This window comes from Leiobunum rupestre, chromosome 10 (genome assembly GCF_980474605.1).
Source record: "Leiobunum rupestre chromosome 10, qqLeiRupe1.1.hap1, whole genome shotgun sequence".
Lineage (NCBI taxonomy): Eukaryota > Metazoa > Arthropoda > Arachnida > Opiliones > Sclerosomatidae > Leiobunum > Leiobunum rupestre.
In genome coordinates, this window is record NC_143393.1 from 44,613,896 (window position 1) to 44,641,343 (window position 27,448).

Below are 27,448 nucleotides of genomic sequence, written 5' to 3' on the forward strand. Positions count from 1 at the left end.
GCCTATTTTAGTTTTAAGTTCTGCCGTATTTGGGTTGTTCTAAAATTGACTACTACCCAAAAACGTTCAATCTGGAAGTCATTTTGGGTAGTGGCAAAATGGGTTTTGAAATAAAACATTTTAGCAAAAGTGACATAATTACCAATCTTATCCCAAATTTGGTTAATACAAATAATACTGGATAAAGTAAAATCAAAACCACTTTTGCATAGTAAAAATTAAAAGAACATTTTATTTAAAATGCTGGTCACGACTAGTTTCGCTTACCGTTCGGTAGCATCATCAGGTGTGTGAGTGCACTCACGCACCTGATGATGCTACCGAACGGTAAGCGAAACTAGTCGTGACCAGCATTTGAAATAAAATGTTCTTTTAATTTTTACTATGCAAAAGTGGTTTTGATTTTACTTTATTCAGTATTTTAATGCATAGGGTTAGTTACACTATATTTATTTAATACAAATAATTCTTAAAATAGGCACTGTTCTGTCCCACTTTCCCAAACTTAAGGGTAGACGACGGAACAGACGACGTTATGATGTAGGGGGGGAACAGACGACGTTATGATGTAGGGGGGAACAGACGACGGAACAGACGATGTTATGACGTAGGGAAAGTGAGTCTTCACAAGAGAGGGGGAAGATAATTATCGAAACCAACCTATTAATGTAAATAAATGCAATTTCTACCCGAGCGTATAATTGTCCAAGCGACTGTTTCTCTTTGTGTCAATGAGATATCTGTGACACGCATCAGAGTGTCCACTAACCAAGTCAATTAGTCCTAATTCCTTTTTAATACAACTAACACTGATCGGGTGGGGCACGTATTGGTGAGTAATTTCTTATATCAACGCGTACGTAATTTTTCTTTGTTCAGAAGCTCCATACTGTCCTCGAACCTTCGACGGGTGGGGCTGCTGGAACGACACCCCAGCGAGACAGGTCGCCTACATTCCTTGTCCCACTTTCATCACCGGCTTCTCCGCCAACCGTAAGTACCCATCTACGGTTCCGCTTTCGTACACCGCCGTCTTCATTCGGCGGCGTGGTAGCCGAGGCTTAGGCGCTAAGCTTACAAAAACAATGGGGTCAAGGCTTAGCCTTCGCTTTAATCCTAGCGAGATTTTTAATTAGCGACAAACGAGGACGACAACGAGGACTCCCAATGGCGTTTGCTTTCTGGACGAGTTTCCGTGGATTTTAATGGGATCTCTTCTCCGGGCATATTTTCAATCGAAGGAAGACTGCGATCGCGCCTGAACTGCTTGCGTAAACAAAGGGGTGCGCGTACACCCGAACCCCCGCTGCTGGCTTGAAATTTTAAGTTTCCTCTTACTATGATTGTTATTCCTCGGGGTGCCGGCCGCGCTGTCCGCCCAAAGCGAGGGAACGAGCCTTCGCCGTAAGTCTTGCCAAGAATCTATTCGCGTCAACAGAGAATACGTCGACTCACATCGTGATTTCCGGACGAAAAACCACGCCCATCCACCTTTCCTCTTTTAACCTCTTTTTGAAAGACTCTCCGGTACAATCACGTGTTCTCTATCCGTGTGGGTGGAGCATATCTTCCGGAATTAACGAAAACAGAGGGAATAGTTGCAGCCACATATTCACAGTTAACCTGAACCAATTCTTAGTCTTAGTTCCTACCTTGACAAGTTACTAAGTAGATGTTGTTTCATTAATTAGAAACAGAAGTAATGTACTCTAATGGTTATTAGGAAACCCTCGTATGATTAAATCATGATTAGATTAAAATTAAATCTGTAGTTTGGGCTGTACAAAGATTAAAAATGAACAAATCATGATTAAAAATTAAATCATGATTATTAGGACACCCTGTAACAAAGTAATCTGCCCCTCTCTTTACACCTCCTTTTCAGAAGGAGTAAAAAGAGTAGCCCTAATACTCCGGAACAAGCGAATAGATTATTCGGCAGAGTAATTCTCATCCACGGAACGGGCGAATGTTTAAGGTTAAAAAGAGTACACTTTTAGTCAGAGAACAGGCGAAAAGAAACCACCTTATAACACCGAAAAGAAAAACTAAGCCTAAACATTAAAAATTTCAAAACGCGTTGCATAGCAGCGGAAAGCCGAATTTTGTGGATAGCGATGGATAATAATATATACGAAATGTTTAGTTAATAAGAATCACTATAAGTCTATAATATTATTCTATAAGTTTGTCACTTTGGGGAATATTTTACTGAGAGCTAGTAACGGAGTTACGTCATCACAAGAAGAATATCTCCCTCTAGTGAGGCGCTGTCAAAGGATACGTGTGACACGTTAGCAAGCGGACACAAAACTGCGACGAAACCGGTAATGCAGTCTGTCTTGTAAATAGCTCTCAGTAAACATTTTGCATTTTAAGAATAGGAAGTGTCACACTTATGTAACAATATTATACCTATTCAGTTCATAGGTTGTTCCAGGAAACTATAGAGGTATACACTTGGAATGTCTAAGGTTCCATTGGGACGGTGATACGAAAGCGCGTCGAGAAAAAGGCGGGGCTTAACTACGTCAAGGGTAAGACGTAACACGATATTTCAAATTCATTGGCTCGAGGTTTGACGCGAAAAGAATGCGTCGTCATGGTAACCAATAGGCGATCTTGCCGCGCAAAAAAGGCTTATAAAACAATGGATTTAAAAACCTCAATTTGATATCGTACTTAATATTTTAAAGTAATTATAATGTTCTTCTCGAAAGAAGTGTAGTGATACCTAAATTCAGGTATTTGTATGATTATAAAAGAGATAATCAGGTAAGCTAATAATATTATAACCATGACTAGGCTTAATGACGAGTTTTCGTCGAATGAGGGTAGCGAGGCGCGAGAGTTTTTCTTGTGAGTTTTCCGCTTTAAGACACGCCCATTTCTACGAGCTTCATCACGTAAAAATCGTCCTTAGACATTCCAAGTGTATACCTATATAGTTTCCTGGTGGTTCTTATTAACTAAACATTATGTTACTTATACTTTCGTGGGTTTTCAACTTTCGGAAATGATTAATTAGGCTAAATTAGAAAGAAGAGAACCTGTTTTGGGATTGCGCCACTCCACGGGTGTTCTATTTACCCCAAAATGAAATGACGTTCAGCTTCATATATTGCGTTGCATTATTGATCATTCTATTTAATTTTCTTTCGCGCCAAACTGTTTGGAAATCTTCCCGTTGGGTCTGTGTTTCAATTTTTAATTTCTTTTTCAGAGTTCGCGTATCGCAAATGCAATTCAGATGGTACCTGGTTTCGACATCCGGACACGAACCGAACCTGGTCCAATTATACCACTTGCGTCGATACTGAAGATCTCCAGGTATTTTAAAATTGAATTTTTAAACTTTAGATCCGTAGTGTCCGGCGTATTTCACTAACTATAGAAGCATCACTATTGGGAAACAAATTGACTCTTAAAAATTTAATACAGTGGGGAACGTTCTCCCTGTGGCCACTGCAAAAAATAAATACAAGGGCAGGAAATGAATTTATTAAAAAATCGTATTAAGGTCCTTATGAACGTTAAAACTAATCAGTGCTCTCTACATCGTTTTATACTTTTTAGAATGACCACACCCTATAACATGTAGTGCCATCTAGCCTCTAGGAGTTACAAAATTAGTCCACTGGATCATTCCATACGATTTCGACCACTCATGTCACCATGAGTCAATCGATTTTTTTTAAATTTTAAACACAGATATACATGTCTAAAAAACGGTAATATCCAAGGTTTTAGCTGAAAATATTGAGAAGTTTTAGAATAAACACAGTTTAACCGAAACCCCACATTTTTTGGTATATCGTACCTCGATTTCAGTACCCCTTCGCTTTAAGTTTAATAACTTTTTATAAATATATTTAATTTTAACAAAATAACACAATCTTACACATTGTGGCAAGGCCAATTCAGTGGTGGAGTTTATATAGTCCTAACTAGAACTGATACCAGGTTATTGGATGTCAAAATGTACATTTTTATTTTTGGGGGGGTCTCATTTGAGGGGTTAAAGGGTCATGTGGGCGATTGAAAACACGAAATATAAATACACTATTAGATAGCTCTATAAAGGAGCTTTAAAATAAGCTTTTAAAAAAGGGTATTTTCCTTGTTTTTATTTGATAAATCAATAACCATTTTCTGGAAATTCAAGACTTTTGAAATTTTTTATTTTTGATATCATACAAAAAATGGTTTAAATTATTACTACGTATTTAACGATGTGTGATAAATAATGCTCGAATATTTTCTAAATCATAATCTTTAAGAATAAAGGATCTAGCCCTGGAAGAAGTCGCTGTAGGCGTTGATATTAGTCGCAAAATCAAGTTAAGAGGTACATGGCATTTGTCATCCCGCTTAGGCCATGACAGACTGTTAACTTATGTATATATTTTTCAACCCTTAATTTTGAGTAGTAAATTGATAAAAAAATTAAATTGAAAATAATTGCGTGTTAAATAGAGGCATTGAACTTTTTAGGGTCGCCTGTAATGTTTGTTGTAACTGAAAACTAAACCTAATCTATAAATAACTCGAAAAAACCTTATACCCTTCAGTATTGATGTTTTCTAATCCACCATTTTGGTTAGCTTGGAAAATACATTAAGAAACACATGGTATCAACACTTGCAAAAGATTCATTTTATATCATCTATAATGTGTGATAGGTTCAATTTAACCTTCTTATGGGGGCAGCCTCGGCTGTGACCAGTTCATTTTTCACTGAATCTTAGGCGGAATTAACAATTTAAAGAAAAAATAATAATTTATATGTATAATCAGGAGTGGTTCTTTGACATATTTTCAATTAGTAACCCTTAAACAATATTACTTTTAACTACGTATACAATCACAAAATTAAATTTGTGTTAAAATAATACTCAACGGCTCATGTTTCTCCCTTCGTAAAACTCACCTTTTTATATCTGCTTATGGAAGAGATGATTTTATATAATGGTTTTTGAGGCACCAGTTTAAAATCATTAACAATAAGGTCAACGTTGAAATAATTAGTAATAGACGAAATTTAATGAAACTAACATTACTAGCAATTTTTAAAACTAAGGGTGTTTTTAAATGATTGTGTACCTTCCTAGAATAATCATTTATAAGAGGAATAACAACTTGAACTATATATTTCTTCACACCAGATTTTTTTATCTACTCACAACCAGCCTTTGTTAATTTATGCAATAAATACCAATTCCTCTTATAAATGTTTATTTTCCGTGACTGGCACATGCGCAGTTTACATAAAAAAATGCAAATTCACAATGAATTATTTTTGAAAAAATTGTAATTATTTTAATAAATTTAATTGTAATAAACTTTTTTATGTAAGCCTATACTGCTTGTTATTACCTTATTATGTTGTGCAAATTCTAGGAAGGTACACAATCTTTTAAAAACACCCTTAGTTTTAAAAATTGCTAGTACTTAAGAAATTGCGTAATGTTAGTTTCATTAAATTTCGTCAGAAGTAAATGAACCGAAGTTATCAGACTGCTAAACTCCCCATGTTGGAGGCGTTTTCCTTATAAAGTTACATTTTGACCTCGAATTTGAAATTTTGCGCGCTCCTAGGCCGAAAAAAACGTTTTTGTGTTTATGAAACCATTTTTTTATACAAGGGAACTGTTGGTATAGCTATTTCTAAGAGCAATATATCACGTCAAAAGACGGGGATGGAAATTAGCTTTTATTTGACTCGATTTTCTCATCATTTTCATAAGGAAAACGCCCTCCGATTCTGAGCGCTATTTCAATAACTTCGGTTCATTTACTACTGATTTCGTCTTTTATTAATTATTTTAACGTTGACCTTATTGTTAATCATTTTAAACTGGTGCCTCAAAAACCATTAAATAAAATCATCTCTTCCATAAGCAGATATAAAAAGGTGAGTTTTACGAAGTGAGAAACATGAGCCGTTGAGTATTATTTTAACACAAATTTAGTTTTGTGATTGTATACGTAGTTAAAATTAATATTGTTTTATCGTTAGTAATTGAAAATATATCAAAGAACCACTCCTGATTATACATATAAATGATTACACATTATACTTATGGGAGCTTGGTATTACAAAAGGTAAAAATAAAATTCGGAAGCATTTATTGTACCACTGGGTTTCTTAATGTATTTTCCAAGCTAACCAAAATGGTGGATTAGAAAACATCAATACTGAAGGGTATAAGGTTTTTTCGAGTTATTTATAGATTAGGTTTAGTTTTCAGTTACAACAAACATTACAGGCGACCCTAAAAAGTTCAATGCCTCTATTTAACACGCAATTATTTTCAATTTAATTTTTTTATCAATTTACTACTCAAAATTAAGGGTTTGAAAAATATATACATAAGTTAACAGTCTGTCATGGCCTTAGCGGGACGACAAATGCCATGTACCTCTTAACTTGATTTTGCGACTAATATCAACGCCTACAGCGACTTCTTCCAGGGCTAGATCCTTTATTCTTAAAGATTATGATTTCGAAAATATTCGAGCATTATTTATCACACATAGTTAAATACGTAGTAATAATTTAAACCATTTTTTGTATGATATCAAAAATAAAAAATTTCAAAAGTCTTGAATTTCCAGAAAATGGTTATTGATTTATCAAATAAAAACAAGGAAAATACCCCTTTTTTAAGAGCTTTTTTTAAAGCTCCTTTATAGAGCTATCTAATAGTGTATTTATATTTCGTGTTTTCAATCGCCCACATGACCCTTTAACCCCTCGAATGAGACCCCCCAAAAATAAAAATGTACATTTTGACATCCAATAACCTGGTATCAATTCTAGTTAGGACTATATAAACTCCACCATTGAATTGGCCTTGCCAAAATGTGTAAGATTGTGTTATTTTGTTAAAATTAAATATATTTATAAAAAGTTATTAAACTTAAAGCGAAGGGGTACTGAAATCGAGGTACGATATACCAAAAAATGTGGGGTTTCGGTTAAACTGTGTTTATTCTAAAACTTCTCAATATTTTCAGCTAAAACCTTGGATATTACCGTTTTTTAGACATGTATATCTGTGTTTAAAATTTAAAAAAAAATCAATTGACCTATGGTGACATGAGTGGTCGAAATCGTATGGAATGACCCTATTTCTCTTACTGAATAACCTAGATTCAAATAGCAGTTGCCCGGTAAATATTTTTTAATACAATTTCTTAAAAATTGTTATATTTACAATAAACTAGTGTTGTTAATTTTCCGGAACAATAAAATTTTCCGCAAATCGAAAAAATAAAAAATTGAAACACAAGTTACTTTTTATGGGTTTTTAATTTTTTTAGCTTTTTATCGATATAAAACGTCTAAAAACCGTAAACATACTACAAAACATTAATAGTGTTACATTGTTAATCAGTTTAAAGCTAGTCTCGAGGTTTAGTGTTACTTTTAGATTCGAAAAAATGAAGCGAAAATTCCGCTATATTTAAATTTGCAAACAATATTAGACTTATCATGGAATTAAAACTTCCGGAAAAAAGGTCTCGGTCATTTGCTGTTGAAAAGAATTTTATAGGACATAAAATTAGTTTTATACACTTACAAGGAGACGACCCGAGGTGTTACACACCGATTTCGTTCAAACTCGGGGGATTGGTAGACCTTCATGTAACTTGAAAAATCCTAAAGGGAATTTATTCAATGGGCAACGGTTTTGCCATGGCAACGAAAAATGTTTTTGACAACATAAAATTGAAATTTTGCCTATTTAAGCCCTATCGGTTCATTTTCACCCATTTGGTTCAAATTGATCAAAATGTGATCAATTTTGATTTTTTTTCGTCAATTTTTAATATTTTTTTATAATTTTGGTATTTTAAAACTTTTCAATTTTATTAAATCTCTCACAGGGGGGGGGGGGGGGTGGACCCTTGGAATCGGTCCAAATCCCATGTTATTTTCAATGGGAAAATTTCCATTTTATGTTGTCAAAACATTTTTCGTTGCCATAGTAAAACCGTTGCCCATTGAATAAATTCCCTTTAGAAGTTACATGAAGGTCTACCAATCCCCCGAGTTTGAACAAAATCGGTGTGTAACACCTCTGGTAGTCTCCTTGTTAGTTAACCGGCGGATCGGCGACATATAGATTGTCTCCACCACGAAGGTTTTGGTGTCTAGACTCAACAATATTAAGTCTGCTTTCTCGCAGGCCGGAAACTGGACAACGGAGGGGGGAGCCGCCGATGGATGACCCGAGTTTCGAGCCTGGGTTGTTCAATGATAGAATATCCTAGTTTGGCAAAATCCGGATGCCGCTATATGCCGATTTTAAGGCCAGAGTAGAAGCGAACATTAGCGTTCAAGGTCCTTATATAAATATGTACGTGCTTGGTTATATCAAATATTCGGACTCTTTAGGTCCTAGATACACGCACTTAAACAAACATTTGTTCTTTAAATCCGACGCAATATTTTGGCGAGGTTTATATACAGCCCTGAGCGTAGGAGCAATTTTGGTCTTATTAATTAATTAAAATCAAGTTTGAAATATTTATATTTCGGAGTTAGCCAATTTACTTGTGGCAATTCAAGGTTTAAAAAATTGATGTTGTAGACAAAATGTTTATCTATATCGTGGATAAACATTGTTTAGATCTTTTGCAAAACCTTATAACGATGCCAAAAAAAGTTAACATGTATTAAAATTAGCATTTAGTGTTGTTAATTTTCCGGAAAAATCAAAAGCGGAAAAATTTCCATAAAATTTTCCTCTAATCGGAAAAAGAAAAAATTGAAACATAAATTACTTTTGAAGGGTTTTGGCTGTTTTTAACCTTTTATCGATATAAAATGTCTAATAACAGTAAACATGCTACAAAACATTAATAGTGTTACATTGTTAATCAGTTTAAAGCTAGTCTAGAGGTTTAGTTTTACTTTTGGATTCGAAAAAATGAGGCGAAAATGCCACTTTATTTAAATTTTCAAATAATATTAGTCTAATCATGGAATGAAAACTTTTTTTTATTTTTTTTCGGAAAAATACGGAAAATTTTCCGGAAATAAGGCCTCGGTCATTTTCCGATTTAAAACACTAATTAGCATTAATGCAAGTCAATAAGTTTGTGGTTGAGGTATTTTAAAATAAATTTATCGATATCTAAGCCATAGAATGAGGTCTTTCTTGCAGAATTTGATTTAAAAATATATTTTTTAGAACGAATAGTGTTCAGTGTTAGAAACTTTCCGGGTTACCCTGATGATTGTAGTCTCTTTGGTAGTCTTAAACGAGCAACCTTAGCTAACCTTTGAGATAAAATCAAGAACAAGATTTAAATATTCTAATAATATGAATTAAAACAAACGACTGATACTATATGGTTCATAAGATATTTATTTGAATTTTAAAATCTGAAAGTTTTCTAGTTCGAGACCCATTCTCAAGCTACTGGCTTGGTTAATTACAATTTAATTTTTAAATTGTAATTAACCATGCCAGTACCTCGAGAATGGGTTTCGAACCCAAAGGCTTTCAGATTTTTAAATTCAAATAAATATCTAATGAACCATAGTCGTTTGTTTTAATTCATATTATTATATTTTTAACCATGGTCAATTAATTTTTCTTTTATGATTATTTAAAGGGAAACGGCCAAGCTTTTCCAAATATCACCTTATTTGCATATCAAAAGATCAACAAGACGTTCAATATACTTCCACGTACCTTATTTTGTCTTAAGAAAAGTTTTTGGCCTAAAAAGTTGAAACGAAAAATAACGCCTAGTATTTGGGTTTGAATTTTCGCCGCCATCTTAAGGTGTATCGCCAGCGTCAGCAGCGCTTTAGTGAGCGATTTGCGGACTATCCTAACTTTTAAAATCGCGCAATTTAGGATTAGGTCTCATATATCTGGAACGCGCCGCGCGTGCAAAACCAATCTTTCGCGTCTTCAGCAGCACGCGCTTTTATGTTGTTTTCCTGTCTGACCGATTCCTCACCAGGTGTCGCGGTGGACGCGCGCTTTTCACTTTCCCGAAAATTCTTAATTTTATTAAAAATTAACCACTTAATATTTTTTGATGTGGATTTCCCCATAAATTTTAGTTTTTAACGGCTATCTAACTGGTTAAAGCTTGAACGTTCCCCTTTAAATATTATCATTAAAGTTATCCTTTGATATTTTCGTACACAGTTTAGGCAACAAATTAATAACCTGTACATCGTGGGCTATTCCTTGTCAGTGGTGGCGCTGACCATCTCGTTCACCCTCTTCTGTTATTTCAAGTGAGTAAACTTCTTCTTGGTCTCTAGCATTCGAATCCCCAGCCGCTCATTCGTGGAATCGTGGAGGCGCCAACGTCATAAATTAAGCCAAAGCTACTCTACTTAATAACCTATAAAGCACGCCTTGTACGTAGAAATTAGTAAACCTAAGTGACACGTACGCAGCCTTGCCCGACATGATGCACTCTAATGTCAATTAAATTTGAGACTACCAGTTAGGTGTCTAAGGTGTTCGCCAGGGCTCTTTCAGTCTCGATGGGACGCGCGTTAAGTATTCAAAGGTCTCCGACAAAGGACGGAGAAGGCGTTAGGATTTATAGAATTAGTTTCCAAATAGTATATTCTTTAGTCCATTGTTTGGAGTTGACATGTTTACGAGTCATTGTGAAGTTAGTGTCGTGTCGTGTTTAATCCGCGTATTAAACTGTAAGTGGGATTGTTAGATGGTCCAAAGAAGAAATATTTCAGAAGGGAAAGTGTATAAAATTCCAACCATGACCATGTTCCATAAATACTCCTATTCTTGACGTACCAAACTTAGGACACTTAGAGCCTGTTGCAAAAGTATGTTTGTCTAGTCTTTGCCAATAGGCGATACTATAAAGAAAATTTGGTCTTAACCAACTTGTTAAAATGGGAAAACAAAATCACGGGACTACCATATCACAGCCAACTTCGATTCGGTAACTGGTGAAATAGTTGGCCGTGCGACAATAAAGAAAAACGTTATTCCTTCCCGATACTGCAGACAGCTAATTAACTTCCACCTTTCTATTACAAAATGTTTTAAATAATAATAATAAATAGATAATTTAGACGAATCGATCAAAATTTAAACCACCATTAGCAAAATAAAATGAATAATAGTTCGTATTTCTTAGGATAGATGGCGCTGCAGTTCTCCACAAAATCACGTGACTACCAATTTTTCAGCCCCCCCTGGACTTTAAAGTTTCGCCTATTGATATAACTTCAATGGTCGAATCCTCGCCAAGCCCACTTTTGCAACAGGCCCTTAAACCAGTTAGCGATTAATTTGGTGGGTGGGGCAACATAATCTTGTGCTGAAATTGGGCCCGAATTTTTCAAACGATTCTGTAGATCTCTAACTATCAAGAAGGTTTCAAAACTTCGAAGATACGCTTGCTATTTTTAGGAACAGTAAATGTTACGAAATTCAATCTTAATTTATGGTCTAGAATTCACGTTTCGTACATTCAACTCAATCGTAGTTTAGACCCAGGTCATCACTAGTTAGATCAAAATTGAAATTATCTAATTTACGCCACGTGCCAGTAATATAGCATCTTCTAAATACGCGGAGAGCGGTTAAGTTAAATTTTGTTAAAATCAACGCGAAGTTTGGGTATGGATTAATTTACAGTCGCTTCGTATCTGTCTATTCCGCGTCTTCCTGATTAATCAATGAGATTTCTTAAGGCACTGTTCCCCGGGGACGCGGATAGCGGGCGCTATAGTGTCATACTTAGCAAACTATCGCCCTCTAGCGCGCTTTCCTCTAAGTATATAAGTTAGCGGCAGATTAGGACTCGCCGAGGCTTAGAGAAAATTCAATTAACGGCCGATTTCGTCTTTCCTTCAGGCAATTATGCTGCACTCGGATCACTATCCACAAGAATCTCTTTGTCTCCTTCATTATCAACAATGTCATGTGGATTGTGTGGTACAGCGAGGTCGTGCAGAAGCCCGATGTACCTCTTAATAACGGGGTACGTATTAGAGAATAGCTTTTCGATTGACCGATCTCAATATGACCTTTTTGGCCGCAACACCACGTGCATATGTTTGAGTGTTACTCGCTTTTTAGACGCGTGGTCGTTAATATCTTAACGATACCTTGGACCATAAGTTTATAATATTGTTACATAAGTGTGACACTTCCTATGCTTCACATGCAAAAGTTTTACTCAGAGCTATTCACTGCATTACGGGCTTCGTCGCCGTTTTGCGTCCGCTTGCTAAAACGCGTCATACGTAGCCTTGAGCCGCGTTTACACATAAGCCTCTTCAACGTTGCGAGTGCTCCCGCAACTTTTGTTATCTCGTCGTGTAAACAATCCCCGTTGCGCGTCCCAGCGTTTCAGATCGCTTCGGCTGAACCGCTTCGTCGGCCATGTTTTCAGCGATTCGTGACGTCATCGAGTCGGTTTTTGCGAACCATGAGCATTTTTTTTTCAAAAATCGTCCAACGTGAATATTTTTTGCGCCTCGCTAGGGGGAGATTTTCTTCTTGCGATGACGTCACTCGGTTACTAGCTCTCACTAAAATATTCCCCAAAGTGACAAACTTATGTGGAAATAACAATGGCGGTAAAATCGCGTTCCTTCTTGTAATTTCGTGTTTCAATTTGGTTTTTAGCTACCGTGCCAAATTCTTCACGTAGTGGTTCATTACTTCATGGTCAGTAATTACTTGTGGATGTTTTGCGAAGGTCTATATCTGCACACACTGATGGTCGTGGCGTTCGTCAAAGAGGATAAGATACTCAGGTGGTTCTACCTACTTGGCTGGGGTGAGTTGCTACTTATTTTGCAAATTGAATCTGGAAAATAATATGAATATATCACACTACTTTTATCGCAATATTTGTTATAAAGTAGTAAAAAGACCAACTAATTTCTGACTCGTTGATGTTAAAAACAACCAAAGAAAATAAATATAGTCAGTGGCGTAGCCAGAAACTCGTCAAGGGGGGGGGTCGAAGTATGTGGATGTTAATAGGGGTCGATAAGCTGGTGGAAATTTAGTACAGTCAAAGGTAGGCCCAAGGGGGGGGGTTGATAAGGGGGTGGAAATGTAGTACAGTCAAAGGTAGGCCAAAGGGGAGGTCGAGAAGGGGGTGGAAATGTAGTACAGTCAAAGGTAGGCCAAGGGGGTCGAGAAGGGGGTGGAAATGTAGTACAGTCAAAGGTAGGCTCAAGGGGGGTCGAGAAGGGGGTGGAAATGTAGTACAGTCAAAGGTAGGCTCAAGGGGGGTCGAGAAGGGGGTGGAAATGTAGTACAGTCAAAGGTAGGCTCAAGGGGGGTCGAGAAGGGGGTGGAACCCCCCTTGTCTACGCCACTGAATTTCACATTTCGATTGTGGAAACCTACTGACTTCAATTTGTTCATAAAACTGAACTACATTACTCCTTGTATTTTCAATACCGCCTGACAGCGCTGCTCCCAGCCAAAGGCCCCATAGAGTTAATCATGGATAAGGCGTCAAATTCTGACCCTTGGAATAGCTAAAAAAAATAGCGCAACTGGTAAACTCCTTTCCAAATAAAGCGAGTTTGCTTGACTTCCCAATGTTTCTCGGTTCGCCTAACAATGAGATACGTTTTAGCTGAAAATAAACGGAAGCGTGTCTTTCGGTACCAAAGAGACCAAGAAAAATAGTAGAAATTATGTTTAATTCAGAGAAAACGGCATGGTATTAGAAGATAAAACTTATTTTATACAAGACGTTTCGAGCCGAGGCTCTTCTTCAGTCGTTCGTTAGTTTTAATTTGATTTAAAATTTTACCACGCGCCATATTCAAGTTCTAATATCACGCGAGCAGAAGGTCAGCGTGTTAAAAAATAAACAAAAGTTTTACTGATTTTAACATAAATCCTGCGTGGCTAAGGGCGATATGAATAACGGAATTTCAAAACATATTTGGTCTACGTTAAACCACTCTATTAAATGGGATGATTACAAAATTTTAAAACGGGAAACCAATTGGTACAAAAGAAAATTCTATGAAGGATTGTATATTCGTAAACTAGGTAATTTAAATTTAGATAAAGGATGTCAAGAAGTAACTAATTGGGGTAATATTGTGATTTAAAATTTTATTTTATTTTATATTTATATTTTAATAATTCACACTGACTTACATATACTTTGGATTTATCGGTTACATTGATTCTATTACACACGTAAATTGTTAAAATCAGTAAAACTTTTGTTTATTTTTTAACACGCTGACCTTCTGCTCGCGTGATATTAGAACTTGAATATGGCGCGTGGTAAAATTTTAAATCAAATTAAAACTAACGAACGACTGAAGAAGAGCCTCGGCTCGAAACGTCTTGTATAAAATAAGTTTTATCTTCTAATACCATGCCGTTTTCTCTGAATTAAACATAATTTCTACTAATATTCACCATGGTAAATAATAAGTTTAATATATAAGAAAAATAGGCTTAGCAAACCTCTTTTGCCTATGTTATTCGCGCTGTCTGATAGAAGCTTTCCCCATCTCAACAATCGGGACAAGGTTTTTCTGTTCATTTATATTTGACGATGGTTTCTATTTCCATCCTACCGCGATCTGTTTTTTTGAAGATTGTTTTTATATTGCTTGTCGTAGGACTTCCCGGCCTGTTGATTACGATCTACACCGCCGTCAGGGGCACTCAGCGTGATAGAACCGCTCTGTAAGTATTTTCTTATTTTTATCCTGTCTGGGCTTAGCCTACCTATCTAAAAGAGAATTCAGACACCTCAATGTGCTCGAGGTTAGGTACGATGCTGCGGAGAAATAGCTTTATACTTTAATCAAAGAGTATAAAAACTACGTAACCTAGAGATATAATGACGGTTGAAAGCAGTAAAGGAAGTTGTAGCAACCGGGGGGAAGGCACTCAGTGAATTTGCACTTCAAATTTCGGTACCGCAGCGCCACTACGGCAGTTTTTAGTACAATAAATAATAATACCGGAGAAAAATGGCAGTTACGGTGTTGCGGAGGTGCTAAATTTGGCATTTTGGATATTTAATTGTCTAATATCTGTCAATTCAAAAAAGTGACAGTAATTGGTTACTGTTTCGTGATTTTTTAGTTAGAATTTGTGGATTCGTTGTTTCGGTGTTTATTTTCAAAAAGTGAAGAATAAGGCGTTTGTTTTCTAACCTTGCCAAGTCCTAAAGGTAGCCAAGTCCTTAAGGAATTTTCAAGAATGTTGAACTAAATCAAAATGATTGCCACTTAAAACTGCCGTAGTGGCGCTGCGGTACCGAAATTTGAAGTGCAAATTCACTGAGTGCCTTCCCCCCCGGTTGCTACAACTTCCTTTACTGCTTTCGACCGTCATTATAAGCGAGGTTGGAAAGATCACATTCTAGTCCCAATTCTCCGAAATAGTCCCTTTAAGGAAAAATTTAATTAAAAAAGAGAGCGCGCGCCGTATAAAAAGTAATAGGTATTCTTTAATTAAATTTGGGGTTCGTTAGTTAAGCCTACTTAATATCAAATCACGTTAACACTCCCCCCAATTGGAACTCTGAACAATGAAAAAGAAGATTCCTTATCAGTCGGAATTATTCCGCCGTTTCCGCCGGAAATACGACGTTAGTTTTATTGTCTTTTTCCGTCGGTGACCCCTGTGTCCGCGCCAAAGGAACCTTAAAGGTCGCGTCACCGCCAGAGGCTCCCAAGGAGGAATTAGTTAAGAACCCGCGGTAAGAAGGAAATGATAGCAGTCTTTTATTTCTTTTTACGAGTGACATTAAAGATAAAAGGAAAGACGCTCGCTTTCACTGTCCAATCTGAAATGTTACGGGTCAGAAAACGTCCTCTTTAGTTGCCTCACTGGTCCATCCCCTCCCTACATGACGGACATTTCCGCTTGACAACGGGGAATAGCACGATCCTCACCCAGTGGTCAGAGAGTAAGGATTGTTAAGAGTTCTGATTTTTGCGTCTTATTTCAGAAATGAAAAAACTCAATTCCGCTGCGCGATTTTTATCTCGTGCTTAGGACCAGCGAAAACTAGTCTTCTTCGGTCCATCGGTTTCGGTTCCAACGAGAGTAAAAGGATTTGAACTTTAATAACCCGGGCTTTCCATCGTCGGTGACATTTTCAATTTGTGGTTTTTTTCCAAGCTTTCTTTTCCTTTTACTATCGCCATCGGTCCCTGTTGATAGAATCTGTCACTTTTATTATTACGGGGGCATTGTTAACTTGACAAATTATGTTGTAACTCCCGGCTACCATTTTAGTTTCTACTTTATCCCTGTCTAAGGAAATAATTCGGGCTTTTCGCGCGCAATTCCAATTGTTGATTTGTGTGTGTTAGTTTCACCCAGGAGCAACAAACACAAGGAGAACGCAGCTAGCCTTTAAACACGCTAACGCAGTGTTGTGTACAAATTTCATTGGACGAGCCTTTACGCTGAGCGTTTTACGGGCGGGGGCAAGACAATTTCCGAATTTTCCCCTTCCGACGGCAGCAGGCGCTAAAGCGTCTAACCAATCAAAAATGTACACAAGAAAATGCACGACTTTTGACGGGTTGCGTTCTCCTTGTGTGGGGTGTTGTGTTTGTTGCTCCTAGGTTTCACGTAGAGCGTAAACCGCTGCCACCGCCGTATTGTACGTAACTCTTCAACCATTAGTATTACAATGGTTGAAGGGGTTTCCCGCTAGTTCTTCGGTTTCATCTGTCCATAAAAACTTGCTTAGGTTAACGGTACTAGTAAGTGTTGGGAGCTGTTGGCTCGCGTGGCATGAAGGGCTTGCCACTACCTTCATACGCGTTTTAAAGATATCAAAAGTCGCTAAAAGCCTTGGGTATTAGCGTATAGTTGATTATTTAGCGTAGCTGGTTATTACTATTGCTATTACTATTACTTGGAACAATTTCGGGGCCAGAATTTAATTGAAAACTATATTTTTAGATAGGCCTTGACAATTCTAACCTACTTTTATAGTTGCATTTCTGAATTTAAAATTGAAGTACCATTTTAGTGGATTAATTGTACCTTCGCATTTTCGAATCTTAAGCGTTCTTGGCTCCACAAAAACAGTTCTTCAAAAAACAGTTTAGTGGTCCGTTCAATTAAAGCCATAAAGATTGAAATATCGTTTCAACTAATGTTTTACTACTAATTCCCACTTACTACCAAAGAAATTTAAATATATATGTTAGTCACCAAATCGTACAAGCACCAATCAGCCTGCCAAATCCTCCCAAAGTATCTGGCGATAAATTGATCCGAAACATAATAATTATAATAATCAGCTAGGCTAATACCCAAGGCACCACCTTAGGCTTAAGTCATCAAGCGACTTTTAAAGCCATTAATTCAGGTGGCCGGGTTACAATGCGTAGCAGGGTGGTGGAAAGCCCTTCGTGCCACGCGAGCCAACAGCTCCTTAAACTCACTATTACCGTTAACATCAACAAGTTCTTATGGAAGGGGAAACCAAAGAGCTCGGGGGAAAACCCGTTAAACCAGTGGGGATAGAACTAGCAAACTCAACGCAGCTTTTTCATATTTATTTTCATACCAACACCGCTTCTAACATATTAAAATTTAGTCTCTTATTGCTCATATTGCCTGAAAATAAAATAAAACGTATACAATTTATACTGAGAATGCGCAAAACGATTGTTCGTATGACAATTTTTCATATGGCCTTTGTTCTACGAAATTGTCTAACATGTAGTCGATTGTATAGCTCTAATTTCAATACGTTTGCTGTCCACGGGCGAAATGGGCGAAACTGAGTGTAGCGGTACAATTTTAGCGGCCCTGGGTGACTGCCCTGCTCGCCCCCCCCCCTAAACACGGCCCTGTTGCTGTCTATATTAACTGCGAGGATATTTCGGTAACTCTGACAGAGGCTGTAACTGCGTTTCATTGCCTTATTCATTTTATATAACATGTTATTGTACTGTTTGAGTTTACTTGTTTACGCTGGTTAGCTCGATTTTTTTACATGTACCAAGTCCTTTTTTACCTATCACACGAACCCAAACCTTAATGTTCGCATTTCCCTGCGGCCTGGTTTTGCGCTTATTCCAGCCTACTTCCAGGGGCTAGTAGGCCACACTTTGAAGCTCTCTGGCGCTCTTTTCACTCATCGTACGAAAATGGGAAAAAACAGGCATACTTCTCAACTCACCCCTACAACTCCTTAAAATTTTTGCATAACCTTTTGAAACACCCTGTATAGGAAAACTCAGTTGTAAATTGGTTTTACTCCTATTGTCAAATTCAAGAAGAAGGTTAGAATCCCTATACAGTACTTAACACCACAAAAAGGCTAAACCAATTTTATATTGTAATCTCTGGCTAATGATTTGATTTTGGTAGTTTAATGTTAAAATTGAACTGAAATATGCACGATACACTTAACACATCAGGGAGCTATAAATACCCAAATACCTAAGTTGCGATCTTGTTTTTTAACTCCCGAAGTTGGGCGTTGCCTTCGCTTGGCCAAACGTTTCAACAAATTTACGAAATATATTCCTTTCATCGAATACTTTCCGCTAATATATTTTCTCAATATGCAATTTCCATGTTGCTATAAATGCTTTAAAGAAAAACGATATTTAAAAATACTCAATTTTCATTGGTATAATAAGTATTTTACTGAATATAAGTAATTATTTTTCTATCCTGTTGATGTTCTTCGCTTGAAAAATGTACCTTTGCAGGCCTGCTGCAAAATACTTCAAAATACGTATCGAGATAAATCAATTTCGTCGGAAAAATTGCTTTTAATAAATGTAAAATATTTAGAAAATACATGGCTAAGGGGAGTATCATCAATATTATTGCCTTAAAGACAAATATGATATACTTTTATTTACTCATGTCCATAGATTTTATAGTTGTTTGTCTGCCACCAAAATACGCAGCTCTTTAAATTAACTCCTTGAATGAAAACCCGAATTAGTGGTTTTCGCCCGGTCTTGCCTCATCCGTTATCTATAAAGTCTGCATTAGTTTCTGATTATTTTAGTTTGTTTAAGAATTACGTTCTACTCACTCAAACTGGTCAGAAAAAAATTACATATTAATCTACACAGATCAATCAAGCGTTTCATTTAGTATAATTTACACAGATCAATCAAGCGTTTCATTTAGTATAATTTACACAGATCAATCAAGCATTTCATTTAGTATAATTTACACAGATCAATCAAGCATTTCATTTAGTATAATTTACACAGATCAATCAAGCGTTTCATTTAGTATAATTTACACAGATCAATCAAGCGTTTCATTTAGTATAATTTACACAGATCAATCAAGCGTTTCATTTAGTATAATTTACACAGATCAATCAAGCGTTTCATTTAGTATAATTTACACAGATCAATCAAGCGTTTCATTTAGTATAATTTACACAGATCAATCAAGCGTTTCATTTAGTATAATTTACACAGATCAATCAAGCGTTTCATTTAGTATAATTTACACAGATCAATCAAGCGTTTCATTTATATAATTTACACAGATCAATCAAGCGTTTCATTTAGTATAATTTACACAGATCAATCAAGCGTTTCATTTAGTATAATTTACACAGGTCAATCAAGCGTTTCATTTAGTGTAATTTACACGGATCAATCAAGCGTTTCATTTAGTATGTGTAACGTAGAATGACAGTAATATTCTTCACTAGCAACACTCATTAAATATTAATTAATATTAATTTTCATGTTTTTCTTTTTATAATAAATTAAATATTCCGGTCTTTGTGTTTTGTTTGAATTTCATTACGTATGGTTAGTATCAGGGCTCCCCAAATGTCCAACCATTTTGAAAATTGAGATCGCCATTTTCAAAGATGGCCGATTAAGGCACCCCTGCAATACACTTTTATGTTCACTCTAAAAGATGAAAGAATAAAAATAGACCTTGGGATATAGTGAGAAATATTGCTCTTCATTTGATATTCTATATTGTCAGTTGTGATACATATTTCCTATTTTATCTTTCTCTGTCTGTGTCTCTGGCTGGTCCGATGGTGGCGCTGGCAACAGCTGTTGGCTGGAAGAGAGTTCGTTCTCGTGGATTCTCTCTGGACCCGTTATTCTCTCGATGCTGGTAATTTTCTTTCTCTGTCTCGTATTTCTTATCACCCCCCCCCCCATTTGCCGCACTAAGAATTCCAAAGACGTTTTGCCTATTTCACAAATAAAATATTATGTAGAATATTATGAAAAAATATAAATTCTTCGATTTTCATTTCTTAGGAGAGGAATATTTTAGTAATAGGAATAGTTTCACTTTAAAATATAGTCGAGATTTTCATGATGAAGTCGAGATTTTCATGATGAAGTCGAGATTTTCATGATGAAGTCGAGATTTTCATGATGAAGTCGAGATTTTCATGATGAAGTCGAGATTTTCATGATGAAGTCGAGATTTTCATGATGAAGTCGAGATTTTCATGATGAAGTCGAGATTTTCATGATGAAGTCGAGATTTTCATGATGAAGTCGAGATTTTCATGATGAAGTCGAGATTTTCATGATGAAGTCGAGATTTTCATGATGAAGTCGAGATTTGAAATGATGAAGTCGAGATTTGAAATGATGAAGTCGAGATTTGAAATGATGAAGTCGAGATTTGAAATGATGAAGTCGAGATTTGAAATGATGAAGTCGAGATTTGAAATGATGAAGTCGAGATTTGAAATGATGAAGTCGAGATTTGAAATGATGAAGTCGAGATTTGAAATGATGAAGTCGAGATTTGAAATGATGAAGTCGAGATTTGAAATGATGAAGTCGAGATTTGAAATGATGAAGTCGAGATTTGAAATGATGAAGTCGAGATTTGAAATGATGAAGTCGAGATTTGAAATGATGAAGTCGAGATTTGAAATGATGAAGTCGAGATTTGAAATGATGAAGTCGAGATTTGAAATGATGAAGTCGAGATTTGAAATGATGAAGTCGAGATTTGAAATGATGAAGTCGAGATTTGAAATGATGAAGTCGAGATTTGAAATGATGAAGTCGAGATTTGAAATGATGAAGTCGAGATTTGAAATGATGAAGTCGAGATTTGAAATGATGAAGTCGAGATTTGAAATGATGAAGTCGAGATTTGAAATGATGAAGTCGAGATTTGAAATGATGAAGTCGAGATTTGAAATGATGAAGTCGAGATTTGAAATGATGAAGTCGAGATTTGAAATGATGAAGTCGAGATTTGAAATGATGAAGTCGAGATTTGAAATGATGAAGTCGAGATTTGAAATGATGAAGTCGAGATTTGAAATGATGAAGTCGAGATTTGAAATGATGAAGTCGAGATTTGAAATGATGAAGTCGAGATTTGAAATGATGAAGTCGAGATTTGAAATGATGAAGTCGAGATTTGAAATGATGAAGTCGAGATTTGAAATGATGAAGTCGAGATTTGAAATGATGAAGTCGAGATTTGAAATGATGAAGTCGAGATTTGAAATGATGAAGTCGAGATTTGAAATGATGAAGTCGAGATTTGAAATGATGAAGTCGAGATTTGAAATGATGAAGTCGAGATTTGAAATGATGAAGTCGAGATTTGAAATGATGAAGTCGAGATTTGAAATGATGAAGTCGAGATTTGAAATGATGAAGTCGAGATTTGAAATGATGAAGTCGAGATTTGAAATGATGAAGTCGAGATTTGAAATGATGAAGTCGAGATTTGTAATGATGAAGTCGAGATTTGTAATGATGAAGTCGAGATTTGTAATGATGAAGTCGAGATTTGTAATGATGAAGTCGAGATTTGTAATGATGAAGTCGAGATTTGTAATGATGAAGTCGAGATTTGTAATGATGAAGTCGAGATTTGTAATGATGAAGTCGAGATTTGTAATGATGAAGTCGAGATTTGTAATGATGAAGTCGAGATTTGTAATGATGAAGTCGAGATTTGTAATGATGAAGTCGAGATTTGTAATGATGAAGTCGAGATTTGTAATGATGAAGTCGAGATTTGTAATGATGAAGTCGAGATTTGTAATGATGAAGTCGAGATTTGTAATGATGAAGTCGAGATTTGTAATGATGAAGTCGAGATTTGTAATGATGAAGTCGAGATTTGTAATGATGAAGTCGAGATTTGTAATGATGAAGTCGAGATTTGTAATGATGAAGTCGAGATTTGTAATGATGAAGTCGAGATTTGTAATGATGAAGTCGAGATTTGTAATGATGAAGTCGAGATTTGTAATGATGAAGTCGAGATTTGTAATGATGAAGTCGAGATTTGTAATGATGAAGTCGAGATTTGTAATGATGAAGTCGAGATTTGTAATGATGAAGTCGAGATTTGTAATGATGAAGTCGAGATTTGTAATGATGAAGTCGAGATTTGTAATGATGAAGTCGAGATTTGTAATGATGAAGTCGAGATTTGTAATGATGAAGTCGAGATTTGTAATGATGAAGTCGAGATTTGTAATGATTAAATCGTTATTAAATTTTTAATCATTTAATCATGATTATTAGGACATCATAAAGTATAGTGTCCTGCTTCCAGGCTTAAATTCGTATTTGCGAGAAATATAATTGTTTGAGACGAAAATTTAAAATTCCTTGTTTGCCTGGAAGTTCTAAGCAGTGAAATTGTCGTTCCCACTTAATTTAAGCAATCTCTTTGTCTAGCTAAGGTTTCCGGTTAGAATAAGGAAATGCAAATGCTAAGGAATATTTAATAGGTACCTTATATGTTTTCTTGGTTTGGTTTTGCTCTTCGCGCTAGATCTCTACTCATTCTCCTTTCACTTTCTATTCAATAGTCTTTAAAGACAAACAAATCGGAATGTTCAATCGCTGAGTTTAAATTCCTAAATTGTGTACGATTAAACTTTCAGACTTTAAATGTATAAATTACAAATGGTTTACGGACTGTCTTGAACTAACTTCAAATAAAAAGCGACTATTGTACAATAAAATTCAATTTATTATTCAAACGTATTATTCGACGTTATAGCGTCGTCGATAGTTCTTTTTCTAAACTAACGTGGCCTTCTTGTTTCAATGTGGTTCTTACGTCAGTCTCTTACTTTTACAAGTCTACGAGCGCGCGCGACAGTCGCCAGAGGAGTGTAGCTTTTTCTAGCGCGCGAGAAAATCGCTCGTGCGAAGAATATACTAATAAAGCTGGGTCTCGTGCCGTAAGAGCAACATTTTAGCAAGCTGGGCAAGACCACTTTTTATTTTATAAAATCAACTTTTGTATTAGTGACGCCAGAATTTTGGAAGACATCTGGTGGCGGCACCCGAATAATATTATTTGGTGAAGTTCGTACTACACGAAGTCCGTACTAGAACCTTGGTGTAACGCAATATCAATTGCAAAGGCTTTTTTCTTGAACTGAGAGCAAATTTAAAAAAATTGCACTAAAGAAACAATGATTTCAAGTTTGTTTTAAAAGATATTTCTTGTATATTTGAAGACATTTACCTTTATTCACAAAACTTCAACCTCAAATTCCTCAATGCTTTCTACGCTCTAGAGAACACAGCCAACTGGCACAGTCACTAGATGTCGAGGCAATCTCGTGAGAGTCAGTTTGCCCCATTGAAGTTTTCTATCTATATACGAAGTTATTTTATCTATGCTTAAAACTGTTGTCTTTTGACATGTAAAATAAAACCGCCTTATTTTTCTTTCCCCTCTCTCTTAAATCTCTTTGGTTTCATTTTGAGAAAAGGGAATTATCAAAGATGATTTTTTTTAAATTTATCTTTCAGATCAACTTTGTCTTTCTGATTAATATCGTTCACGTGCTGGTGACGAAGCTCCGGGCTCCAAATTCTCAGGATACTCATCAGACGAGGTAAGAGTGGATGGTCAAAGAACTCTGCCTCTTTGATCCTTTAACAGAGACATTTTTAACACCCTCTCATCCCGCCTGTTGGTGTAGAAAAGCAGTTCGGGCCACTCTGATTCTGATCCCCCTGCTGGGCCTGCATTACGTGGTCACCCCCTTCCGTCCCGAACCCAAAACGGTCGGAGAGGCCGTCTACGAGATCACCTCCGCTGTGGTCACCTCTTTCCAGGTGAGTACATCTACTTACCAACTGAAGAGAGGATATACTTGGTGTCCACTAAAAACGATCCAGGCTTAATAATGGTAAAACTGTACTTGATAGGGATTCAACATTTCAACGTGATTTTTTCGACTGATTACTAATTTTTAATTCAACGGCTTTCTTGTTTTTGGTGTTGGTTTTCTTGAATACTGATTGGTCGAGTTACATCGGTTCAAAGCTACTTGGACCTAAAATGTGACGGCATACATTTTTTCATTGGAACCGAGTGTCTAAACCTAACGGTTTTCGAGATAAATCTTCGATAACCTTGAAGACCTGATTCAAGGTCATTAAAAGTTACATGGCCAAATGTCCCCTCGCATGAGCTATCTATCAAAAACCGATTTCCAATTATTAGGCCTGGATCATTTTTTTAGTGGATGTATGTTTTTGTCTTAAGCCTATAATGTGTTAAGCCTTGCCATGACAAAAAAAAATTCAACGCTATTTTAAAGGCCTATTACGTAGTTCACACATACGCCACGGGCGAACTTGGCGCTGTATGTTTCTTCCGTGTAACGGCGGCGATGTTAAAATTCGGAACAACTCGTTTTTTGCGCTGAGTTTGAAAGATTTCCCCCCCGAGCTATTCGGTTTCCCCTTCCATATAAACTTGCTGAGGTTAACGGTAATAGTTAGTTTAGGGAGCTGTTGGCTCGTATGATATGAAAGGCTTGCCACCACCATCTTACGCAATTTAAGCCCAGCCACCTGAATTATTGGCATTAAAAGTTGCTAGATTATTTAGGCCTCAGGTATTGCCTTGGCTATTAGCCTAGCTAATTATTATTATTATTATTAGCTAATTATTATTGTTATTAGCTAATTTTTATTATTATTGTTATTAGCTAATTTTTATTATTATTGTTATTATTAGCTAATTTTTATTATTATTGTTATTATTAGCTAATTATTATTGTTATTAGCTAATTTTTATTATTATTGTTATTAGCTAATTTTTATTATTATTGTTATTAGCTAATTTTTATTATTATTGTTATTATTAGCTAATTTTTATTATTATTGTTATTAGCTAATTTTTATTATTATTGTTATTAGCTAATTTTTAATTGAAACCAAGTTCTATTGAAAATTATAACGCTTTCATAATGAAACCTTAAAACGTAGTAAAATTGTTCCCATAAAACTTATAAATATTCGTATTTAATTTTTATTTTGTAAATGTTACGGAAATATTTTCAAAGATTAACTGTAATTTTTACTAGCAACTGCATAAATTACAGTTGTACTTCTTTAAGCTGAAATAAACTTGTTTCGGTAAATTTTAGAGAAATGATTTAAGTTACAAAATGATATAACTTACTAGCTTGTCTTCAATAGCTGAAGGATAATGTTTCGTCTATGGATATGAGGTTTATAGGACATTCAATGCAGTGATTGCAGGACTTCTAGCGATTTTATAATTCCCATATAATCTTATAATTATAAGGTTGCCCTGTAAATTCCTATTATTCCATCATATTTTCGTAAAAGACAACACACCAAAAATAAATTTACATCATTTGGCTTTTTTCGTGGCTATCAACGGATTTAAGAGCAAATTTATCTCAACAGGCGTAAAGATTTTAAGCTCCCTCTGACCTGTCTTAGATTACAATCTCTTCTCTTAATTCCTATAACACTCGTACATGTCGATATTTTGGGGTAGGTACATTTGTTCGAATTTCAATCGCCCGAACGGTGGAACAAATGTTCGAATTTCATTCGTCCGAACCGCCGAAATAACAAATGTTTCAATTGTTCGAATTGGACAACTTGTTTGTTTCATTCGTCATTTCTTATTGCTGTTTTTTTTGGTCCGGATTTTTTTTAGTGCAATAATTAAAAATAAAAACCTACATGGTAAATATCGTTGTTTGTTCAAGTTGTTTTTTCTTAATTGCCGCTATATATATATATATATATATATATATATTTTGTATATATTGTATATTTTACTTCTTATTCGTATTAATATCGATAATGGCAACTAACTTTAAATTTGTTGGTCGTTGTTTATGTTTCTAAAATTTTCTTTACGTTGAATGTTGTGGATATTTTAGGTTAGGTTAGGTTAGGTTCACGTTAATGCTACTATTTTCTTATATTAACAATATTTGAAAAAACAACCAATTCCTAATGTTCGAAAAAACGGACAAACAATTATTCGAACAAATGAAATTCGCCAGTAAAGTTAACATAAATTGAACCACTAAATCACCAACAAATACGTTTTCGGACATACGATCCTGTTTTCCGACATTCGGACAAATGATCATTCGGACATTTGTACCACCGTTCGGAAGAATGAAATTCAAACAAATGTACCCTATAAATTGCTATAAATATCTTATAATTATCAGAATTTTATCCTATCATTCCTATAAAGAGAGAGGATTACCCTAGCAGGGAAGGTCAAGTTTCGGTGATTATTGACCGAAGCTCGACCTTCCGTGCTTGGGTTATACTCCTTTTAAACCTGTATGATACCATCGATTTTGGTCGATAGGATAATGAGATTTAATTGCGGTTACCATGGGATTAATTCATTGGATTAGCCTATTTTCAGAGTACATATCCTAACATTATTAAAACCGTGTTCTACTTACCTACAATATACCTTTCCATAAAATATTTCTGCCTGCTTTCACTTTTTTTCTACGTCACCCCCCAATTTCGCTAAAACTAAACAAAAAGTTGACGGTGATTTTTGCATTTTCCGGTTCGATTTCCCCAAACATTTTGCACGGAGCTCGGGGAGGCTTAGTAACTTCGGAGTTCAAACTAATTATAATCAGGAAACTATAGAAGTATACACTTGGAATGTCTAAGGTTCCATTGGGACGGTGATACGAAAGCGCGTCGAGAAAAAGGCGGGGCTTAACTACGTCAAGTGTAAGACGTAACACGACATTTCAAATTCATTGGCTCTAGGTTTGACGCTAAAATAATGCGTCGTCATGGTAACAAATAGGCGATCTTCCCGCGCCAAAAAGGCTTATAAAACAATGGATTCAAAAACCTCAATTTGTTATCGTACTTAATATTTTAAAGTAATTATAATGTTCTTCGCGAAAGAAGTGTAGTGATACCTAATTAATATGGTTATTAAAGAGATAATCAGGTAAGCTAATAATATAACAACCATGACTAGGCTTAATGACGAGTTTTCTTCGAATGAGGGTAGCGAGGCGCGAAAGTTTTTCTCGTGAGTTTTCCCGCTTTAAGACACGCCCGTTTCTACGAGCTTCATCACGGCCGTCAAAATCTTCCTACCTATATAGTTTCCTGTTATATTTGTTTTCGATACTAATTAAATGAATTATTATTGCAATATTAATA

General features: G+C 35.8%; 1 protein-coding gene across 2 annotated transcripts in view; it reads left to right on the forward strand.

Moving 5' to 3' along the window:
* Positions 1-27,448, forward strand: part of LOC149926023 (calcitonin gene-related peptide type 1 receptor-like) — a 74,990-nt gene that overhangs the window by 36,063 nt on the left and 11,479 nt on the right. The window contains exons 6-14 of one of the 2 annotated variants that reach the window (XM_090160319.1): positions 880-993; positions 3,224-3,330; positions 10,179-10,270; positions 11,874-12,000; positions 12,651-12,804; positions 14,633-14,699; positions 20,048-20,111; positions 23,765-23,850; positions 23,938-24,073. In XM_090160319.1, coding sequence (XP_090016445.1) covers positions 880-993; positions 3,224-3,330; positions 10,179-10,270; positions 11,874-12,000; positions 12,651-12,804; positions 14,633-14,699; positions 20,048-20,111; positions 23,765-23,850; positions 23,938-24,073 — 947 coding nt within the window. The remainder of the gene's footprint in view (positions 1-879; positions 994-3,223; positions 3,331-10,178; positions 10,271-11,873; positions 12,001-12,650; positions 12,805-14,632; positions 14,700-20,047; positions 20,112-23,764; positions 23,851-23,937; positions 24,074-27,448) is intronic. The other variant, XM_090160320.1, reaches the window with a different exon arrangement.